The following is a 24280-nucleotide window of genomic DNA, read 5'->3' as shown; positions in this document are numbered from 1 at the left end:
AAGTTGGTTCCTGTGTCTTTCTGACATGACTACAGTAGTCTTTGACAGTTTTACTTTCTGATCTGATAAGATTTTCTGGCTCTTCTTATACATTTCCTATCTATATAGTAGACAGTTTGGTCTTGCCCACAGAGAGGTCTGGCCTTTGCCCTGGCTTCTGGGAGGTAATATCAATTCTGGGAGGCAGTGTCATACCTGATAGAAACGGCTTTGGCCACAACTGATAGTCTTACAGGGGGGGCTGGCCATGCCAGAGACAAACCACATGACTGAGGGTGGGAACCTGGGGTACTGTGGTATTAGTCAAACTGGAGACTGATATCAATCATGTGAGCAATCAATCAATCATACCTAAGTAATGGAACCCCAATAAAAACTTTGGACACCGAGGCTCAGGTACGCTTCCTTGGTTGTCAGTATGCCAAGTGCGTTGTCATTGTCACATGTTGTTGCTGGGAGGGTAACGTGTGGGTCCTGACTCCACGGAGTGGACAACAGCAGCTTTGTGTCTGGAACCTTTCCAGACTATGCCCTTTGCATCCCTTATTTTGGCTGATTTTAATCTGTATCCTTTCCCTGTAATACACTGTAACCATAAGTATAATAGCTTTCTGTGAATTGTATGTGGTCTAGCAAATTACTGAAACTGAGGATAGTTCTGGGAGCTCCCGGAACTTGCAGTTGGCATAAAACGTGAGGGCAGTGCTGGAGGCTGTGACAGCTAGCTTGCAGTTCGGCTAACTCCAGGCTAACGGCCTCAGGTCGGCAGCCAGTTATTTCTCTAAGGATCTGTCTTCTTTCAGTGAGAAACGGAATTATATATACCACAGTAGAATTTATACAGCACCCCTGGGTGCCAGGGATACTCACTGCTACTGAGTGGATGGTCAGTGTTTCCAGAACTTTTCTGTGAACAGAGCTAGAAAAGCTTTTCTCTCTTTTAAAGACAAAATCTAGCACAACTTCATACTGATATTTGCAGTATTAAAATTTAGGAGTACAGATTTTTATATCTTTGATTTTATATTTGTATCTTTTACACTGAAAATTTTGGTATCTATAACAAATAAATAGTTACTTATTTGCTTTATCCTACTATACAATATTTTCAGAATAACAATATCAACATTATTACCAACAATGTGATAACTGGAAACAATTTAAGATTTCTTTCTAGTTCTTTTTTGCCTTTGGAAATACAGTCAAATTTCAGATCACCTGAAACAGTTCCTCCATGTGTGGCTAAGCCATCTACTAAATGGCTTATTGAGGTCCATTTATTTTATGTTGCTTGATTTTTAGGAATTTGACTGAACCGTGTTTTATATTTGACATAAACCCTGTGCTTGGTTCTAAGAGTCAAATCCACAGAGATCTAGCTTCTACTCCTGTCCCATTTTTACATTTTACATGTTTTAACGGCCCACAGTACTCCATTATAGTGAATTTTAAATTGTGGATAAAAGACCTAAGCCAGCATATTTGCTGGATGCAAATGCTATTGCTAAAGTAATGCTTAGAAGAGTAGACTTGATTCTTAAGGTTAAATTCTTCCTTTGTCTATATCATTAAGTTTTAGTAAGCTCTGTTTTGTATAGAAACTGCAAAGGTAAACTTTAGTTCTATACAGCTGAACTGTCACAAAATCAAAATACTTAAAATTATAAATTTTAATTTACTGAGGACTATAATTAAGATAGAAGTTCTTAAACAACGAACACTGACATAATATTAGTCTCACTCAGGTGGCCTTAGGCACAGCAGTGTCATCATATCTCTTGGGGACTTGTGGACCAAAGGGTGACAACACCATGACAAGTGTTCTCTGTCCACAGCCCTCTGCCCACTTCCGTGGCTGCAGCCCTCAGCAGCGTCCCTGCTCCACCACTTGCCTCTGAGTGAGTTCCTCTACGTCCACGGTTCTACATTCCCTGTATATGCTAAAGAAAACTTTTCTCTTTAATATATACATGAGTTTAAATTTTAAGGAAGATGACTCAAGAACTTACCAGCCCATAGCTCCCATTGTTTCTGCTCTTGTTTTCCCACGTTTTGCCTCTTTAAGTAGTTCTTCTATTGCTTTCCTGGTGGGAAAAAGGAAGAAATTTGAGAGAATTTTAGTCACCCCACTAAATTCTGAAAATCAGTTTGTTCCACGTATGTGATCCTGGGAAAGAAAGAGCTTTTGAAGCATTAAATTTCAAAATTGGGGGATAAATTTTTAAAATGTTTTTAAATGGTTGATAGTTTTGAATACATAAAAATTAAAAAGAAACCTTTTCCATGTAGGGGAAGAACACTGAAGAGAAAATTAAAGGCAAAATGACGAATTATATCCATATTAAAAATGTTCAAACGCACTATTATTCTAAGAAATACTAATTAACCCAACAATGATGAATCTGTTTCTGCTCATCAGTTAGTGAGGGAGTGGAGAAATGGATATTCTTTTCTCTACCAACAGGGACTAAAGCTGATATAACATTTCTGGAGAACAACTGGAAACATGATAAAGAGCCTTAAAAATAAAACATACATGTTGACCTAAAAATTCCACCTAATTCTAAGAAAAATTCAACTAAGTATATAAAACTATGTGTACAAGGATACTCATTCAAGAACTTAACAGCTAAAGAAAAAGAACAGAAAGCTTAAATGGTTACTAAAAAGGGATTGTTTAAATAAATCATGGCATATCCACATAGCAGAAGATTAGGCAGTCATTAAAAATGAAGACAAATGCTGGGCACAGAAAGACATTCATAACATGTTAAGTGTATAAATCTGGGAACAAAAGAGTGTGTATAGGATAATTTTATTTTAAATTTATTTACATGTACCTATTGCCCAGGGAAACATCTGGAGGGATGTTACCAAAACGATAAGTTTTGGGGAGATTTTTAGTTTTTTGTTTGCTTCTCTGCATTTTCTGTTTTTTCTGGAGTGAATCTGTATTATTTGTGTAATTTTTAGAAAGAGGTTTTTTAAAAGCCTAGAAAACATATTTATCAACCATACTCTGAGACGTTACCATGTATAAGATACTGTGCAAGGTGTCATGAGTAGTAAGATAGGACCATGGTCACCCCTGACGTTTGTTTGTTTGTTTTTGCGGTACGCAGGCTTCTCACTGTTGTGGCCTCTCCCGTTGTGGAGCACAGGCTCCGAACGCGCAGGCCCAGCGGCCATGGCTCACGGGCCCAGCCGCTCCACGGCATGTGGGATCTTCCCAGACCGGGGCACGAACCCGTGTCCCCTGCATCGGCAGGCGGACTCTCAACCACTGCGCCACCAGGGAAGCCCCTGACTTTAATATTACCTATGATATAGCAATAATAACGTTAAGAAAAAGAGAGGTATAATGTTGCAAACAACAATAGTCCAAAGACAGAACTATAATTCTAATCACAAAATTTGAAACTGGATAATTATATATTGATTCTGTATAAAAACATTTAATTACACTCTTATAGTACTACTCTAGGTACAATTCACACAGTCCTCAATGATATTACCATTCTGTTAGTTTATAAGAATGTTTTATTTTGTAATGATTTTTATTTTATCAAAGCATGCATATAGCTTAAAGAGAAAAAATATTATTTAAAGACTTAAAATGAAATACAGCAGTCTTCTGCATCAGCCTTCCCTACCCACCAAAAAAACCAATTTCAACTCCTTTTTATCTGTTTCTCCTGGTATTCACCTCCATATTTCTAATAGTATTCTTTCAAACTATTTCACCACCCTCTTAATCCTCAACAGATATATCTGGCTATTTTTCTATAATTTAAACAAGTTTTAATAAACTCCTATTAATAGTGAGATCTTTTTAAAAAATGCCATTTCAGCTAACTCAGCAGCTGGACACTTTCTAATCCATCCTGGGAGGGCCCACAGATGGGCTGATGAAAAACTGAAACACTGACCAGCTTGTCTGCTTCTTACCCCTGGACTCGATCAGATCAGGTGTCAGAGCCCAGCCTCCTGGTGTCGGGAATACTAAGTGCATGTGACACCACATAGCCTTCTTCCATCTCTTTAAAATAATAATACATTGTACGGATGTGATCTGAGGGCTTTGTCTCATAGAGTATTTCAGGAAAAATTTATCCTATCTGGCTCCAAAACAGAGATCCTTCTTCACCCTTATAGATGTAAGCCAAAAAAAAAATCAAAAAAATATGCCAAATACACCCCCGCCTTCCCATCAATTAGAGTGGTAGCTTTCAAAAAAACAAAAAAACCAACCAGGAAATCAATCATCCTTGGATCCATCCATCTGTCCTCTCTCCTGACAACAGACACAGTTAAAAATCACCAGTGAAAGAACTTGCTTGGGCAGTTCCCCAATTATGAACAAACTATGTATCAGTTACAGATGAAGTAGAATGCATTTTCCCATAAAAACTGCTGAGACGTTTGCCCAGCTTTCTGGACATGCCTACGAAAGCCAGTTTGTGTCACAATACAGTTGGAATGCTGTACATCTGCAGGAAGCAATCCTCGGTCAAGAACTGTGCCGAGATCCTGCAGGCCTAGTCTAGGCACCTTCCAGAGTGTGAAGTTGGACGTGGATTCTTCTGTAGTTGTGATTTCACTGAAAACTGTCTCCAGTGCTCTTCTTAACTTTCTCTGCCGTGATTAAGGATACCTTCTGACTTACAGCGACAGCCCAAGAGAAAAGAAGGTGTAAGTATGAGAAAGACTGCCTGGGGTGAACCAGTTCGCCAGCGATGAAAGACGGTGACAGGTCAGGAGCAGACAGGGAAGAACCCAGGCCCAGCAGACTGCCTGCGACTGAGGCGCTTGTTACTGTTTGGACAACTCATGTTGTCACGAGCTTTATGGTTTACAAAGCACTGTTCCCTCTGAACATGACAACACAGTCATCACGACCAGTGTCCAGAGGAGGAAGGAGGTACCGGGGACACTGAGAGCGGGGGGAGGAACAAAACAAAACAAAAGGACCCGTGGGTTTAAGGCGACCTGCCCTCCATCTTCCTATCATACGTCCCGCCTCCTCCACAAACATTTGCACGGCAAGTCCTGGAGGAGCCCTTTTCTCGTTATCATTAAAAGGCAAAAAATAAAGTAAATGCAAAAGGAAAAAAAAGCCCTGACAGAGCTGCCACTGCTTCCGCACTCATTCAGAGAACTGCAGAGGCAGAGGAACGGAGGGCTGCTCAGACTTTGTCCTAAGAATGTGGAGCATTCGCTGTGTCCCACCCACACTCTGCACGAGCTCCTTCTGCAGGGCTTTCCTTCCAAATAGGAAAGCAGCTTCTAGCAATCATGTGTTTTGTCCTTGAAATAACAACATCACTTTCAAACTCAACAGGAAAAATTAGATAGGTAGTTTTCATCACTCCTGTAGCCTCTGTTGTTTTTTCTGGAACTCTCGCTAATGAATTCTCCGGTAAGGAAATAACAAAGTCAGTTTCTACCACACATTATCACAGAGGCTAGATACTTAAATTCTCAACGATTATGAAACATCGGCATTATGAAACAAGATAGTTTTTAATGAGATTGTGAAACAGAAGTGTAAACTGCAATTAAAATACAGGAAAAGCAAACAGGAGAATATATAAGAACTAAGTACAACAAGGACTTGAGCATTTAAATTTCAGACACAAATTTAAGTACCATAATTTTTATGCTTAGATCCTTTAAGCATCTTAAAGGTTTCTTTGTAAAACAAATCCATTGTATTAGAATAGACAGTCGGGTGCAAACAAGAAGTCCCAGAAAGCCAGGTCATTAAGCAGAGTTTCCTGGGCATGGGAACAAGCTACAGTCGATTTTCAATGATCCATGTGTGTATTATCCACAGCCAATTTTCTATCCTAGCTCAGCTTCTTCAGGCCTGCCTGTTCATCCCATTAGCCAGCTGGTACATGCTTGTAGAACGTACACTGATCATAATAGCAGCTTAAATAAAACCTGAGTGGGAACACAAATCTGGTGCAAAATCGCCTTAAAATCCAAAGTCAAACAAATTAGTTTTGAGTTATCTGGGTCTGTGGTCCTTTATACTCACATAAATCAACTGAGAGTTAACTATATCACTATAGCGAAAGGGTAGCAAGATATTTAAGGCAACTAAAATGAAACAACAAATTAAATAATGAAGAACACAAGAAAATGAGATTTTTAAAGAAATAATATCAGAGAAGCTAAATATCAAGTAATTGCTCAAAAAAAGACCTCAACATACACTTTCTTGAGAAATGGTGAAGGAAAGTGCTATGGACTCAATGTTTGTGTCCCTCCCTCCCCAAACTTAGATGTTGAAATCCTAGCTCCCCATGTAATGGTATTAGGAGGTGGGGCCTTTGGGGGAGGTGATTGGTGCCCTTATAAAAGAGACCCCAGAGAGTTCCTTCCTCTTCTGCCACGTGGGGACATGGAGAAGATGGGCCCTCACCAGACACCGAATCTGCTGGCAACTGGCTCTCAGACTTCGCGCCTCCAGAACTGTTAGAAATAAATGTTTGCTATTTAAACCACTTAGTCCATGGTCTTTTTATTACAGCAGCCAGACAGCACATTCGCGGGCCTTAGCTTTGCTAGTCCAGAAGCCCAATTTGGCCAGGACAGCGGCTGGACGGCAGCAGCACCCTATCTGCCGTCATGTGCATGGTGAGCTTTGCCTGGGCTGCACCCTGCCCAGGGCTCTCCCTGCAGCCACGTCCTCACCACCAGATGCTCAGGTCAGAGGTCACCTTCTCCACCAGCCCTTCCTCATCTCCCCACCAGTGCCTCATCAATAGATATTATAAAACCACCCTTTTCTTTCAGGCCCATGTACCATACTTCTAAATATTTAAGTTACATTTAAAAACTATTAAATAAAATATATTCATCCCTCCTACCATGATAAATACACCTTCATTACAATAAAAATTTAAATGTGTAAACTCTGTATGGTGATAGATGGTAACTAGACTTGTTGTGGCCACCACTTTGTAATGTATAAAAATATAGAATCACTATGTTTTACACCTGAAGCTAATATAAAATTGTAAGTCAGTTGTACTTCAAAAAAATGTGTAAAGCTATGATTTTTAAAAATTTAAGTTAGCAAAATATGAGATAATAGAATTAACTCCCTGCACACATTGATTATTCTCTTAATGGGTTGGTAATATTTAGATGAATACATAAAGATACACAAAATTTATATATATATCTTTATTCCATAAAATTTATTTTCTTGCCTTTATTTCAGCAAAATCACTAATCATATTGTTATGATCAAGATTTTCATATAAAGTAAGTTCTATGGACTGTAATAATCTAAAGTATTAAAAAACAAAATATAACTATTCAACATGGACCAAATTTTAATATATTGTCAAAATGTAAATTAACATAAATGTCAAAAATTGAAAACCTAAATTTTGAATGTTTTAAAGTCTCCCTGTAGATTAATGAATCAGTAACAAAGTTCCTGTATGTTCTCTAAGACCTACACATATACAAGTGTATGAGTAATCTGATTTAACATTAAATGTTAGTCTCCAAGTATAATTATTCCTCATACTGAACTAAGTCATGAGAACCTCCAGAACATTGAACTGAAATCCTAAGACAAGCAAGCAAAGGGAAGCTTAGCTCTACTGGGAAACAATATTTCCTTATGGCAAAACCTCCTGCACTCATGCTGAAAAGAAGGTTTTACAAGTTAATGTGTCTTTTTTCTTCCGAACACTGCGCGGCTCACATCCTTCCTGGACTCTGAAGCAGTGTGCGCTCTAACGTCAACAGGGCACAGCCCCCCATCGTCACGGACCACCCAGTTTCCTTTCATTCAGGGACGCAGGTCAAAACAAGAGGAGGGGGCTTCCCCGGTGGCGCGGTGGTTGAGAGTCCGCCTGCCGATGCAGGGGACGCGGGTTCGTGCCCAGGTCCGGGAAGATCCCACATGCCGTGGAGCGGCTGGGCCCGTGAGCCATGGCTGCTGAGCCTGCGCGTCCGGAGCCTGTGCTCCGCAACGGGAGAGGCCACAGCAGTAAGAGGCCCGTGTACCGCAAAAAAAAAAAAAAAAAAAAAAAACAAGAGGAGGGTGTTTTCTGGGCTAGGAACTGCACTGACGGAAGATCTGCACATTTGTGACACATGGGGCTGCCCAGGTTCAAGGAAACTCTCCTTTGAATATCGATATAACAAGCACTGAATATGCACCACTGGGGATATGATGAACAGTAATGATGGCAGCAGGACCTATGTGCCAGGTATCTTACACTGAATGCTCACAACTCCTCCAGGTAACCACTATGTCATTGATAAGGAGAAAATAAGAACGAGTGAAGAAACGGGGGCTGGGATGTGAAGCCGGGCAGTTGACTTTTAACTGACCCTGACACTACAGTTCTGGTGAAGGCGAGACCCCAGCCTCGACACAGCTGAGCCCCGTGAGAGGAAGGCAACAGGAGGGCTGGCAGCACATTTTACTGGGATTATTTGCAGTCACGACAGGACCGCTGTGGTGAAGGCAGAACTCCCATCTCTTCACCTGGACTTGGACAGTCTCAAATGTCCACAGCTACCCATCCTGCGTGACCTCTGAGGGTGGCTTATTATTACAGCGAGATGACTTCTTCAGGTAATACGTGGGCTGACTTCTATTAGTTCAGCTCTTAGAGGGAAACCTTATCTCTCAGGTCATGAAACACCTCACCTGAGGAATGACCTCATAATGAAGTCACCTCATTGTCAAAGTAGTAAGTATTTCTACAAATATTTATTCTTAAATCCTGATTAAGGAGCCGCACACAGAAAGTACAGTGATTCATTTTCAGTTCATATTATAAGACCTAGTTAAATGTGCCACAGTAAATTGAGTATGGTGAAGACAAGCATCTCTTACTGAAAAAACTTTGTGCAGGTGGGGTGGGATGGCAGAGAACTAACTACCTTAGAAGATAGTAAACTCTAAATAGAAAAGCCTGTGAATTATACCATTGCCAGGAACAACGTGTCTGTCTGATAGGTCAATTAAGTTTAAAAGTATATAAAGTATATACATGCCTTACTAAAAGATTAGTTGAAAGAAGTAAACTCAGTCAAAGAATATAAGGTCAGAATAATTATTGAGGTCCCTTACTCCGTGAAAGCATTTTGTTATCTCTTTATAAAATTCAAACCCTCACCAAATAGCTGTTCGAAATGCAAAAGGGAAAAAAATCACAACGATTGAACAAAGGGAAACATTGCGATAGAAAGCCTCTAGGGCTCGCCTCCGCAGCCTTCTTCAGTGAGGCCTGGCGCCTGGCACACTGCCCTTAGGTAAACACCACACACCAGAAAAGCCACCTCGCCCATCGCGTGGTCTGTAAATCACTCTCTTAATCCTAAAAGAGCTTTATTTTATACCAGAGATCTGCGGGTTTCTGCAGACTGTCCTAAAGGACCCTTCAGAGCTCTGGGATCGCAGCCCCATCCAAAGGGCGGCCTATTCAGCAGAAGGCCTGGTCAGCCCGCTGAAGGCGTTTCCTTCAGCTGTGTCAGGGCTGCAGCAGCCTGCTGAAAACAATCCATCCACCCCATGTACATCTCAGTGTCTGATTCATCAAGTGATTATAAACTATACTTGGAGCTACGAGCCAAGGAATGGGGAAAATATAGAATATTCCAGAATGTGTAGGATTTCCTAATCCAGGCTCTTTAAAAAGTGTTTTCCTTTCAACTGCATTAAGCAGTGTTGAACCCAGGAAGAAAACATAGTGATGCTTCTAATTCTTAGAAGTCCCGCAATACACAACGAGATGGGAGGAAGAGAAAGCCTGTGTTCCTTAGCGACCAGCGCAGGTTCGGTGGCTGCCTGGGGGCCCTTCAGTACAAGGCAAGAGATGACGAAACAGAGGGCGCAGCCCCTCCCAGCCCCCACTGCGTGCACCTCCAGACCCAGCCTCATCTTGAGCACCAGGAGTGTCCTGTCTTCCACGCTTTAGGTATCAAGGGGTACTTTGAGAGGGTTGGTAGTTTCCCCTACAAAACTGGCTGGGAGAGTTTCTGAAAAAAAATAGTACATATACACACAGACAACATTTTCTACCTCAGTCATTAAATACGAGAATCTACTATACAAAATAATTTATTGAAAACCACCAGTAAATTTTTGACTCTTTGTAAACTCTTTAGCATCAAGTTTCAAGTTGTCTTTCAGGGGCTAATGCACATGACAATGAATTTAAGAAGGACAAGGCAATTTTCAATCCCATTTTCCAACTAAAAAAAAATCTTAGTTAATATAATACAAGTGCTTTGGGGAAAAAATTCTACATTTCTATAATGTAGTTAATAGAATTGAGCAGTTAGACACACACACACAGACTTGGGGAGTAGTGTCTCTTTGAGGAAAATGTTTATAAAAGTTCAAAGTTCTACTGAACTTAGATGGCTTAAGGAACAAGTTAGCCAAAACTGCACAACTGTGCAAGCAAGGTTTTACATTTACTTATAAAGACCCGAGATGCTTCCCTCGTAGCTGGCAGAAGTCATAGACTCTGTTGCAATGCAAACATCCTTACAGATGCTGAATTCAACAGCACAGGAGGGACCACTAGTAAGGCTGCAGAGATGGCCAAAGGGTAGGAACCAGCACATGGGGACTAATCGCTACAGGAGGAAAGCCCAAAGCATGGAAAATTCCATTACTGATTAATCCTATCTTTAGGTTTATATCATACCATGCAAACAGTCCATCAACTGCCAAAAGAAAGAATCCAGAGAGGATAATACAATTGGTGATTTTGGCATCAGAAACCAGCTGCAAGACAGTCAAGAACTAGTGAACTCTGAAGTCCCACTTCATTATTCAGACTTGTAAATTACTTACACGTGGTGGTGGTAGCCAAGAAGGGAAATATGGAAGGAGGCACGTTCTGGAGCAGATGCTTCACTGTACATTTTACAAAATATCAAGACACTTAACACAATCCTCTCCTGTCCCTTTTTACTGCTATGCTTTAAGTAGCTGCACATACTAGAATCATCTTGCCTACTACTGAAATACCATCCATCCTTAGGGGTGGAACAGCAGCTGCAGTTTAACTGGATGGAGCAGTGCTAATGAAGAGTTTAGAACTGTGTTAACAATGGAATGGGTACCCAACTGAGACGGCAGGGGAAATTCTGAGAGGCAGATCGTGCTGATTCTACCAACAGCATCATTTGGGCTGCTCCCAAGGTGCGATAATACGCTTACAAAAAAAGGGCGCTGCGTTTTCAATACAAATGTTCAGGACCACACTTTCACAGCTCATTTGAAATATCAACCCCCGAAATTCACAATTCTCCCTTAGCATTTGCTTGATAGAAATCGGGCCATATGCTAAACTTCTGTATTAATGCCTACACATTCAGTGTTCCCAGAGAGGCCTCAAATCCAAGTATTTACAAGGCTCTTTTTACTATAATAGGCAAGGGAAGAAACCAAAATGAATTAACATGTTCAGGTAAAGATCCATTAACTATAATACTATATTATGAAAATGTAAGGGAAGTTTCCTGTTAGAGGTCATCTAATTTAACATTATCATATAAAGCCAAGGAAATTATGGTTTAGAGAGGTTAATAACTTGCCTAAAACTAAATAGTTACCTGACTTTTTTTTTGGGCGGGGGGAACATTTAATTCACAATTATATTTCTTCTCCCCACCCCCCACCCGCCAGAACCTGGATGGCATGTTTCAGTCATCCTGGGGAGAAATTAGGAGGGGATAGACCATAATTATGATACTTCAGCCCAAGGTCATTACCTTTGGAGTATAACATTGCGAGAACCAGCACTACAGTGTGTCTACAACTGTGTTATGAATCACACTAGAAGAGCCCACCCAGTGATGGTTTACGGGAAACTGGGTCCTGGCTGCCTTCAGGGGTAGTGTAACTGAAACTCACTCAGCCTGGAAAATGTTACTTGAAGTCATTTGCTGTGATTGCTTAATCATATAAAAATGAAAACCTATATAAAAGTACCTAAATTATTCACTTCAAAGCAGGATAGATCAAAAGCTTTTACTATGGAAACTGTGTTTTATGTTGGAGAACAGTGTGGGACGGTGGGAGCCAGCTCCACTAGCCACCTGGGTGCTCTGGGCAAGTTAAGTACCTTCTCTGAGTAGGTTTCCTCTCCGAGCCCCGGCTCACAGAGGCACTGCGAGGACTGAAAAAGATGAGAGGTGTAGAGGGTTTTCTTTGCATTGATGTTTCCTGGGAGGGACAAGGTCCGTTTAGGTATCTGAATTTGCCACAACAAAACTTTTTTAAATCTCAGTATCTCCTCTTTTCATTTATACTGTGAAGAAAAACTTGCAGAATGTTAATTTTTATCTGTTGCATAATTCTGTTTTGATGAAAAGCTGAGGGATTATTTATCAAGTGCAAATAATATAAAGGAAATTCTATCTTCCTGTGGTTAAGTCAGAGGAAATGTCCTGTATATAATGACAGGGAGATGGGCAGAGCCCCAGTCAGAACAGAATTCCCTCCCATGACCTATGAAATACATGATCAGAAACGAATTACAGGAAAGCCTCCTATCTCACATGCACAAAAAGAAAGCCAGTGGTCCTGGCTCTTTGGCTTTTCAGGCAGTTGTGTTCATTGGGGAACTAGGTCTGCTCCGTGCAAAGTCAGCAGCTGGGCAGCTTCCTGGTGGATGTGACCAATACAGGGACAAGCTCTGGAAAGTTCAAGCTTCAGAGCAGAATCTCTCACCTGAAAAGTTCAGACTGAGTAGAATTACCTGATACTGGTTCTACTATTATACATTCTCTACCACATCTCTTGATGCTCTTAGAAGAGGGATCCAGCAGTTCCCACTTCCTGGGTTTGAACCAAGGACATGTTCAAGTCACCTTAGGAAAATGAGGAAGCGGCCACAGTGCAGTGGAGAGAGGATGATCCCAGTTCTGCCCTTACTGACTCTGTGATTTTTCTTGTCATCTTGGTTACACCATCTATAAAATGAAGATATTTCTACTACCCTTTCAGAGTTTGTATGGGGATCAAACACAATCATATATATAATTACTTTGTCGCTATAAAGCACTGAACAAATGTATTATCTTAAGAAAAATTTTAAATGGGTCTATAGTATCGATTGTTATATTGTAAACTAAAACACAAAAATACCGTATAATAGTATGTATCGTGTGCACAGTGGTTAAGAGCAGAACATACGATCTCACTGACCCTCAGAAGAACCTTTTCAGTTATTGTCCCCTTTGTATGTGTTAGACCACTAAGGCTTAGGGGGGCTGCCTCGTCCAGGGGCAAACCATCAGGGGACACCTGACCTGACCTGGACATCTCTGAGTCCTCTCAGCTCACACACAGCCTTACTTTATCCCGTCCAGGAAGATGTCTTCTGCATTTTGAGGATGATCAAGTGCTGCTTTGGCATAACATCGATTAAAAAGTTAAGGTATTTAAAGATGATGCCAATGAAGTTTAATAATATGGAAAATGATATTTTCATGAAGCGACTATTAGTAAGCCTATATCTAGGTTCTTGACCAGATAGTCTGTAACTCAGTGACTCTTTTCATGGTTAAGTTTTACAGAAAACAGTCCCATTTCCAACATGTTTCAGCCTGAATTTAGAAATAAACAAGGATTACTGGTCAATAGTTTTGTCTCTCAAACTGAACTCTCTGGAGCACACACTCTGGCAAAGCTTTCCTGTCTTCCTGCAGGGGTAACACAGGCAACATCATGGACAGAGAAAGCTGAACCTCAGGGGTCAGGCTGTCTTCCGTGCATTCCACTCACGAGCCGTACAGCCTTAGGGAGGTTACTTAACTTCTCCAGGCCTCAGTTTCTTTCTCTATAAATGGGAAAAACATCATCTGCCTTGAAGGAGGTGTAAACTGGTTTGTCCACCTGGCTGGTCTTCTTACTTCACAGTCACAGTTGCGTGTCTGCTTCTGGCTTGGAATAAGCCTAGCAATAAGCCTAGCTGGATTCTTCATGTCCGGGCTTGTTCTGAAGCACACTGCTCTCAGATGGCGACCAGCTTATTACAACAAGAAAACAGAAAGGGAACCTTTGGCACGCTTGCTGCAAGTCTGGGCAGCAGGCAGTGACACACCTGCAGGCTGATACTCCTAAAGACTGACATTTTCAGCAGAATAGTTTTTTTTTTTCTCTTCCAGTTTTATTGGGATATAATTGACATACAGCACTATATAAGTTTAAGGTGTGCAGCACAGTGATTTGATTCACATACATCATGAAATGACAACCACAGTAAATTCAGGGAACATCCATCATCTCATAGAGATGCAACATTAAAAAAATAGAAAAAAACATTTTCCCTTGTGATGAGAACTCTTTAGGATTTACCCTCTTACCAACTTTCATATATAACATACCGCAGCGTTAACTGTATTTATCGTGTTGTACATCACGTCCCTAGTTCTTATTTATCTTATAACTAGAAGTTTGTACCTTGACTACTTTGATCCAGTTCCCCCTCCCCTCCCTTCCTGCCTCTGGAAACCACAAATCTGGTCACTTTTCTATGAGTTTGTTTGTTTGTTTTTGAAGTATAATTGACCTACAACACTATGTTATTTCCTGGTATAAACACAGTGGTTTGATATTTTTATACATTTCAAAATGATCACCATGATAAGTCTAGTTGTCACCTGTCACCATACAAAGATATTACATAATTATTGATTATATTCCCCACACTGTACATTTCATACCTGACTCATTTATTTTGTAACTAAAAGTTTGTACCTCTTAATCTCCCTCACCTATTTCTCTCCTTTCCCCAGCTCCCTCCTCTCTGGCAACTTATGTTTTTCCTCTCTATCTATGACTCTGTTTCTGTTTAGTTATGTTTGTTCATTTGTTCTGTTTTTTAGATTCCACATAAGTGATTTCACACAGTATATGTCTTTCTCTGTCTGACTTATTTCATATTACCTTCTGGGTCCATCCACGTTGTTGCAAATGGCAAGATTTCATTCTTTTTTATGGCTGAGTAATGTTCTGTCGCGTACACATACACACATCTTCTTTATCTGTTCATCTATCGCTGGGCACTTAGGTTGCTTCTATATCTTGGCTATCTTGGTAAATAATGCTGCAATGAAATAGGGGTGCATGTATCTTTTTGAATTAGTGTTTTTGTTTTCTTTGCATAAATACCCAGGAGTGGAATTGCTGGGCTGATGGTAGTTCTCTTTTTAATTTTTTGAAGAAACTTCATACTGTTTTCCATGGTGGCTGCACCAATTGACATTCCCACCAACAGTGTGGGAGGGTTCCCTTTCTCCACACCCTCACCAGCACTTGTTATTTCTTGTCTTTTTATAACAGCCAGTATGACAGGTGTGAGGTGATATCTCATTGTGGTTTTAATTTGCATTTCCCTGATGATACGTGTTGTTGAGCATCTTTTCAAGTGCCAGCAGCAGAACAGTTTCTAATCATAAGGCTCTAGAATCCCCATTTCTCCCCATCCATTTAATGACAAAGTACAGCCTTTGCCATGAAAACAAACAAAAAACAGGAAAACAACTGTAGGACCAAGTCCTGAAGTGTTGGATTACAAGCTCTGATGGAGAACATAAATCCAACTCTTTTACTTTGATAGACACTGAACTTGATGATTATACTCTTTTTTCTTCATCTTCAGGGAATGAGATGATAATTGACACTTATATCCCCAATTAAATATTAATCACTTTCAAATAAAAACCCTGTTAAGTATTCTAAACACCAGTATTTATGCTTAAGTATGCAGAACAGAGTAAGCAAGCAAACCAGGATCTGAAATAACTTTAGATGAGGAATCTCAATGATACGTAATCCTCATCTTGAAATCTAAGCTCCAATTAAAATTCATCCTGAAATCCCATATAATTTACCAACCATGGTGGTGAGAAATTAGAGTTGTGGACCAAATCCTCTGAGGATCCAAGAGAAAACTGAAGAGTCTGTGCATCTTATTGGAGCTAATGTAATAAAAATGGCATAACAGGTGTCAAATTCTAGAATGCTTCATTAATTCTGTTTGGTCTTGTGATATGCTGACTTATATAGTAAGAAATATATGTTTGGTTTTCCTCCCATTCCTGACACAGAGCTCCTAAAACCATGGGGATTTCCTAATTGATGAGAGCTATAAAGCTGTCTTTTGTTATGTTGATGAGGTGATTTTAGGGATAGCCCTGGGTAACCTAAGGATGGGGGCTGGTCGCCAGGATAAGCAACCGCTGATTAGAGAGTTGGAACTTTCAGTCCCATCCGCAGACCTCTGGCGAGAAGAAAGGGGCTAGAGATTGCGTTCCACCCCCAATGGCAATGATTTAATCAATTATGCCTGTGTAATGAAGCCTCCATAAAACCCCAAAAGGACAGGGTACAGAGAACTTCCGGGCTGGTGAGTGCGTGGAGATTTGAGGAGAGGTTGTTGCCCAGAAGAGGCATGGAAACTTCACACCCCCTCTCACAGACCTTGCCCATGCACCTCTTCATCTGGCTCTTCATCTGTATCCTTTATAATAAACTGATAAAAAGTAAGTAAATGTTTCTCTGGATTCCGTGAGCCACTCTAACAAATTAACTGGGCCCAGGGGTGGGGTCATGAGAACTTCCAGTTTATAGCCAGTAGGTCAGAAGCACAGGTAAAATAACCTGGATTTGCAGCTGGCACCTGAAGTGGGGTTGGGTAGGTGCAGTCTTGTGGGACTGAGTGAGCTCGGACACTATCTCCAGGCAGACAGTGTCAGAATTGAATCGCTTGACGGACTGCTTGATGGTGTGGGAAAGCGCACACTGGAGACCTTTACGTGCTGTCAGGCCGTACAGAGACTGGGAGTTCTGACAATTTCCAACCAAAACAAAGTTCTTGTTCAATGGCAAAATAAAACGATGCGACTCTACGTCAGTTCACCCTATTAGATTTTATTTTTTGAAATATTGTTGTCCAGGGAACTCCCCACATCTGAAACCATGCAGTTGGTATGTAAAGTAAAGCAGGTGCTCACAGAGTCAGCAGCGGCCGCCTTGGGGGTCAGTGCTTATGACTGTGAGATGCACTCAGTGAGAACCACTTCTGGCCTTTCAGATCCAAATAAAACAACATAGCCAGCTTTTCTTAGCTCAGGTGACTTCTCTGGACTCCCCGTACCACCTGGTCGATACATGTGTAAGATCTGGGTGGTTCCTACTGTGTGGGATACTTGGTTGGGACCCTATCTCTGCCTGCTCTGGTCATGACCACCTTTTGCCTAGTGAACTCCTCCCCCGTGGGTCCCAGCATTGCGTCATCTCCATGTGGATAGAGCATGCAGCTAAAGACATACAACTAACTACAAACTTGCGGTTTTCAACCCCAGAGCTTATAGAATAGTTACTTCAGCATTACAGATTCAAATTCAGCTCTTAGGATATTCAATGAAAAAATACAGAGTGTCCATCTTCTGTTCATTCATGTGATAAATATTTTTTGAACACCCACTATGCTTCAGGCACTGCTCCAGGGGCTATAGAGACATTGGTGAACACACAGACAAAAGTCTCTGCCTTCATGGAGCTTATGTTATAGTATGTGTGTGTGGCAGGGGTGGGGGAGGAATGGCTAATATAGAATAAATGCAACAAATAGGTGAATTCAATAGGGCTATATTTAAAAAAATACTGCAGGGTGAGGGTGTTGGGGGAGGGGCTATGGTTTTGAACAAGGTGGACGAGTTAGAAGAAATGACACCTTTCCTTTAGTTCCGAAATACACAGCTCTTTGGTTTACCCTGGTTGCAAACTCTGTGAAGGCAGGAACCAAAGGAGATTCGTCTTTGCATCCCTAGTGTACCTGGTCCATGGCAGGACTTTAGAATAACTGTTGAAAAAAAAATACAAATATTCTGTATTTTTCCAAAGCAAGGCTACTTGTAATAAATGGCATAGATTTATCAGACAGCTGGCCAGGAAATGGAAGTAGTATTTGGCATTGACAAAACAGCATGCCTTAGAATCAAATCCTTGGAATTCCACCTCGTGGTACCCAAAATAATAATTCTACAATGTTTGTTCCACTAGAATTCTGTGGGGACAAGATCCCCAGGATAATCCATATCACCCTTCCATATAGTTGTTACTGCAAAATCAGAATGTCCTTTGATCACCCTTAAGTGGGAGATGTGCTGCCTTTTATTTTAGACCAATAGGAGAAAAGATAACAAATGTTGCATGGGACAGAGATGGTAAGGGAGGTCAGTATCCAAGGCTCTTGGCAATATAGAGAAGACATCAGTGAGATGGAGTATAAGGAATGGCCACCTTCACTGAGGTGCTCCACGACGCTTATCACCTCAGCTATTCCTCACACTGAAGCCACAGGACAGGCATGCTTCCTTGCCCCACTCAAGAAGCCCTTTTCTTCTTGGAGCTTATTACTGTGGTGGCTGAGTATGCAAATGTCAGCTGGTAAGTGTACAAAATAATGTCCGTGCAACTGCAGTTTTCCCCCCCTGCTGTGGCAGTCGTGCTCAGACACTGACACTCAGTCACGCACACACAGTCATTCACTCATTCATCAACTAAGGGCTGACGAAAGCCTACTGCGTGCCTGGCATGGTTTTAAGTGCTGGGGATACAAAAGCAAACAAGGACAAAGCCCTTGCCCTCTGAAAGCCTACAGTCAAGTGGAGTTAGACAGTACATGGATAAATACATAATACAACGTCAGTTAACAGTGAGGACTATGAAGGAATGAAGCCAAGTCAGGGGACAGAAAGTGATGGAGGTCTCTGGCTGTCGGCACACGTGTCATCTTGGGTTAGGCAGTCTCTGAGGTGGTCCTAAGGATGCCCCACCTCCTGGCATTCCTGCCCTTGTACAACCCCCTCCCTTCACTTGTAACAGACACAGCAGGGCAGACGTGATGGACTGTCACTGCTGAGATGAGGGTACAGAGAGACTGAGCTTCCATCGTGCGTTCTCCCTCTTCCCTGGATCTCTTGCTCTGGGGGAAGCCAGAAGCCATGGTGCAAGGCCGTCCCATGTGAGCAAGCTTGGAAGTCCATCACCCCCATTCAGGCCTGGAGACAGCTGCAGTCCAGGTGACACCTTGACTGCAGCCTTGTGAGAGGTCCGGAGTCAGATTCCTCCGGCTCAGCTCCAACCAGATTCCTGACCCACAGAAACTGTGAGAAATGTTTTTTGATGTCAGCTGCTGAGTTTTAGGACAATTTGGTATACAGCAACGGGTAACTGACACAGTGGTCAAGGATGGCCTCTGAGTAAGTACCTTGGAAAGAGACAGCCATGTGACGATCCGGGGGAAGAGGGGCTGGGGATGTCAAGGGCAAGTGCCAAGGCCCTGAAATGAGAACAAGCTGGGCAAGTCTGAAAGAAGTGCGAAGGCCAGTGCGATGCGGAAAGAGACAGGCAGAGACCCCCACGGATAGAGAAGCACCCAGTCCTGGAAGGCTGCTGTTCTAGCCACCACTAACTGCCTTAAACAAGCGCCAACATGACAACGACAAGAGCTAATGTTTGAGTACTTAAGTGCGCTAGGAATCGTGCTAAGTGCTTTATTGCGTTTATTCTTCACAGTAACCCTATCAAGTAGGTATTATTATCAGCTCAGTTTTATAGATAAGGAAACTGAGGCTCAGAAAGGCTGAGTGGCTCTCTCACATTTGCAAGTTAGGAAGCAGTAAAGTGGAGATTCAAACCAGGTCCTCTGCCTTCAGAGTCCTTACACTTCGCCTCTACACAGTGCTGTCGAAAGAGGCCCCTAGAAAGAAAGCCTCTTTCACCCTTAAAAAAGAAAAACCAAAAACCAAATAAAAAACCCCTCCAAACCCCAAAGTGTTGTTAAGCCAACTGGTCCAGCCCCTGTCTGATTAGATGCTCTGGGCAGCTTGATTTTCTCTAGGAGCCCTTTTGAGAGAATTGGCTTGAGGCGTTATCTACAATTGCTCTGAGGTCTGACTGAAGTCAGCATGGTAACCTTAGAAAAGCACACAGGTAGCTTTTCTTTTTGACATTTATTAAGAGCCTTACATAACAAACCTGGAAGTTACTGAGAATCAGTAGGTAAAGTACCAATATATTCTATTTTATGCAGTTTTATGCTTAGCTGACATAGCTTGAGCCCTGACCTCCTATCAATATTCAGATACCTGGTACCCAACCAGGTATCCATGTGCTATAGAACTTGCTTTTCCTCCCTGCTTAACCTTTGTCTTGAAGCTTGAGGAAGACTATGAATATTCCATCAGAACCATAATCTCTTTGTGAAAAGAGGAGAAACACAATCCATTTATCTTTGATTTTTATCTATATTCAGTTACATTAGGAATGCTATTTTAAACTATCTTTTTTAAAAAGCAGTGGCTTGGGGCTTCCCTGGTGGCGCAGCGGTTGAAAGTCTGCCTGCCGATGCAGGGGACGCGGGTTCGTGCCCCGGTCCAGGAAGATCCTACATGCCGCGGAGCGGCTGGGCCCGTGAGCCTGCGCGTCCGGAGCCTGTGCTCCGCAGCGGGAGAGGCCACAGCAGTGAGAGGCCCGCGTACTGCAAAAAAAAAAAAAAAAAAAAAAAAAAGCAATGGCTTTAGCAGACTGATAACCTTCCATACAGGGGTCCATAAATTTATATTATAGTGCTGCATTTAGCCAGAGGAAACAAACAAAATAACAGAGGGCACTAAGGTTTTTGTTTTCAAGTTTTCACCTAGAAGAAATATGAATGAAACCAGCTTGTTCGACACAATTAAGGATATTATAGTAATAACATTAATAGCTAACCTTGATTGAGAGCATGCTATATGGGCCTGATACTGTCCTAAGCACTTTGACTATACTGTCTAAATTAAGAGTTATAACATCCCTATATGGTAAGTATTATTGTTATCCCACTCTTACAGATGAAGAATCTCAGGCACAGAGAGGTCAAACAGCTTGTCCAAGGTCACAGAGCTAAAACGTCTAGCGCCAAGACCAAGACTCAGGCGGTGTGATTCCGACAGTGCAAGCTCTTAACTCCTACATGATACTGCCTTGCAGTTATCAGTTATTTAGCCTGAAAAGATGTGCAGGATCCCAGGGACAACCACTTCTGCTTCTAAGAAAGACAGGCTTCTTTCAAAAATACCAAAAACAAAAGTAAGATCAACTCTCCTAATACACATACATCTATTAGCCAATCCCAAACTCCTACAATATCCTACTGGCCCGCACAATAACTCAAAATTCTTTATTATAATTATTAGGTAAGTACATATACAGATTAAAGACACATGATAGGAATTTAGGCACTAATAAAAACTACACACACACACAAGGCTGAAAGTTTATTCCTTTAAAAAGGTTCATCATTTTGCTTTTTTCATTGCTCAGTAATCTAAGTTTATCTTCTAGAAAATTCTTAGCATGTTCTCATTTTTCCTTGGTCTCTCTCTTCTCTGCTCACATGTCACCTCCTCAGAAAAGCCCTCATCAAACTCTCCGTGCCTTCTCCAACCCCATGTTTCTTTTACTTCCTGTTTACATCACTACCTTAATTACATTATATATTTATACACTTGTTTGTTTTCTACTTCTGCTGTCAGAAAATAGACTGCACGTGGGGCAACTTGTTCCCTGCTGTCCCCCTAGTACCTAAACCGCGCCTGCATCTAGCGTGTGCTCAGTGACTTTGCCGAACAAACAAATGAATGAATTCGATGCTCCCTTTGAGGAGAGCCACTTGGTGCAGGCAGAGGGCAGCAAGGGCCGGTCAGCTCACTGCCCCATCTCCTCTCCCCACCCCCAATTTCCACATCTGTAGTCTTGGAGTCTCGACCTTGTTAAAGATGTGAATTCTCACCAGGTAGGGGAAGGTGGTAAGGGTGGACTCCTATTATCAAGGACAGGTTTAGGAGAGGAGATGGTAAATTCTGCCTTACTGGTTTTGGTTGCAAGGGAGTGGTAGGAAAACAAAGGGCTGTGAAAGGCATGGATGTGGGGTCCTGCTCCACCTCTCTCACCTGTACCCCTACAGAGAATCTGCCTCCAAGTTATTTTTTTACAGCAGGTTTCTAGTATCCATCCTTCTACCTCCACGCCTATAACTGTGCCCCCTTACATTACACCTGGACTGTTACCAACGCCCCCTAACTCCCAGCTATCTTCCGACGTTTCATTCCACTCATTCATTCTGCACAGGTGTAGGAGAAAAAGGCGAAACCTTTCTGGCATTCCCTAGCTCGAGAGTCTCGAATGGCTTCTTTACACTGGGAAAAAGGAAACCATTTATCCTGGAACACTATCTCTCTTATAAGTTTGCCTACTTCAGTACTCCATGAATTACTGGAAGGCAGCCTGCCCGATGGTTTTCTCTGTCCAGCGCCCAGGACAGTGGTTGGCAGAGTGGGTGCGCATGAAACAGTCTTTGCTACAAGAGTGTCCCTCGCCAATTCCATTCTGTGTTCAGCAGATAATACCCTACATTGCACATCAGGGCACTTGGTCGTAAATGCAATCTGATACCTTTTTCATGTGTGCAGCTCTTGTCTGCCCTCTCCAAAAGCAGACGGCTTTTTAGGACAGACTCATATTCTCTTATGTCCACCATTTCTCAGGACTGTTACCACTACTAGGTACATATTTGCTGTATAGAGATCCAAAAATCTAGATTTGGAAGGAATTTCATTATGAAAAAATAATACCACACAGTAACTGTAGTTTATAAATTTTCAAATGGCAAAAGAAAAAACAATGTTAAGAATCTGAGCACAAAACGGCTGGATTCGGGGTCTTAATAAGTACTTGAAAGCAGACCGGTGGATCTGGGCAAATTTCCTAGAAGCCCAGTTTGAAGGATAGTACATAGACTGTCTCTGACTCTGAATTTTCCTAACCGGAAAAGATGACCTTTGTCTACCTATAGTCTTTTTTTTTTTTTTTTTTTTTTAAAGGGCTTCAAATGCTTGGCTTTTTATTTGTTTATTTATTTATTTTTGGCTGTGTTGGGTCTTTGTTTCTGTGTGAGGGCTTTCTCTAGTTGTGGCAAGTGGGGGCCACTCTTCATCGCGGTGCACGGGCCTCTCACTATTGCGGCCTCTTTTGTTGAGGAGCACAGGCTCCAGACGCGCAGGCTCAGTAGTTGTGGCTCACAGGCCTAGTTGCTCCGCGGCATGTGGGATCTTCCCAGACCAGGGATCGAACCCGTGTCCCCTGCATCGGCAGGCAGACTCTCAACCACTGCGCCACCAGGGAAGCCCTACCTATAATCTTAATAACATGTTTAAAGGAAACAAGAAGGGTGGGGAATGGTGGGCCCTAGAATTTGGTGTGCTTTCGTATTTCCGGAAATGCAAGACACTCTTCGGTTCAGAATGACACTGATAGGACCACTTTCTACGTAGAGACCTTTTCTTCTCCACAGAGATTTTGTAGACCCCTATGCATTATAACAACTAATTAGAACACTTAGATGTCGCAGCTATATGCAATTTATAAATAGTTTGTAAAGTGCTTTGAAAATGGAAAGTGCTAGGCAAGTGCTCAAATGATTATATATTAAAAGCCTTTGACATATAATCATTTTATTTAATAACTGGCTCTTTAAAAGGCGCAGTACTTTATAGCTGGACAGAATTGCTGAGCTTGAACCATTGATATTTTATTTAGAGTGAAATGCTGTTAGCAAATCAGATACTGATCAAGTTGTTTTCAGTTTATATAAATAAATGTATGATTCCTATGTCTCCCTCACTTTTTCATCGACCAATTCTGCCTTCCCTTAGGTTCCTACAGACCTTTTGCAAAGATTCCTCCCACACCTCAGTGACTCATGGTTATCCTGCCTGCCCTGCCCTGTTTTTTCCTTTCACACGTCTGCCTTGTCAAGGTGTTTTGTGTGTTCCTGAGTTTACGGCTACCCTAAACGGATTCAAGACTGCATGCCACATCATCAGTGACAATAAATCCTTTTTAGGAGCAATGAAGCCATGACATGTGGCAGGTGGCCACCAGTGGGTGCATCTCCACCAGTGGGTGTACTGTTATTGATAACTTCAGCCTACTATCACCATTCCACACTGCTATGTCCACTAATTAAACTTGGGGCTTCCCTGGTGGCGCAATGGTTGAGAATCTGCCTGCCAATGCAGGGGACACGGGTTCGAACCCTGGTCTGGGAGGATCCCACATGCTGCGAAGCAACTAGACCCGTGAGCCACAACTACTGAGCCTGCGCGTCTGGAGCCTGTGCTCCGCAACAAGAGAGGCCGCGACAGTGAGAGGCCCGCGCACCGCGAT

The 24280-nt window shown here is 42.0% G+C and overlaps 1 protein-coding gene across 1 annotated transcript in view; it reads right to left on the bottom strand.

Moving 5' to 3' along the window:
* Positions 1-24280, bottom strand: part of LOC308604849 (protein POLR1D-like) — a 42796-nt gene that overhangs the window by 14361 nt on the left and 4155 nt on the right. Inside the window, exon 2 of the mRNA XM_081214409.1 lies at positions 2010-2084. Within this exon, the coding sequence (XP_081070535.1) occupies positions 2010-2084 (75 nt within the window). The remainder of the gene's footprint in view (positions 1-2009; positions 2085-24280) is intronic.

This window comes from Mesoplodon bidens (assembly GCF_964165515.1).
Source record: "Mesoplodon bidens genome assembly, chromosome: 17".
NCBI lineage: Eukaryota > Metazoa > Chordata > Mammalia > Artiodactyla > Ziphiidae > Mesoplodon > Mesoplodon bidens.
This window is presented reverse-complemented; position numbering and strand designations above follow the sequence as displayed.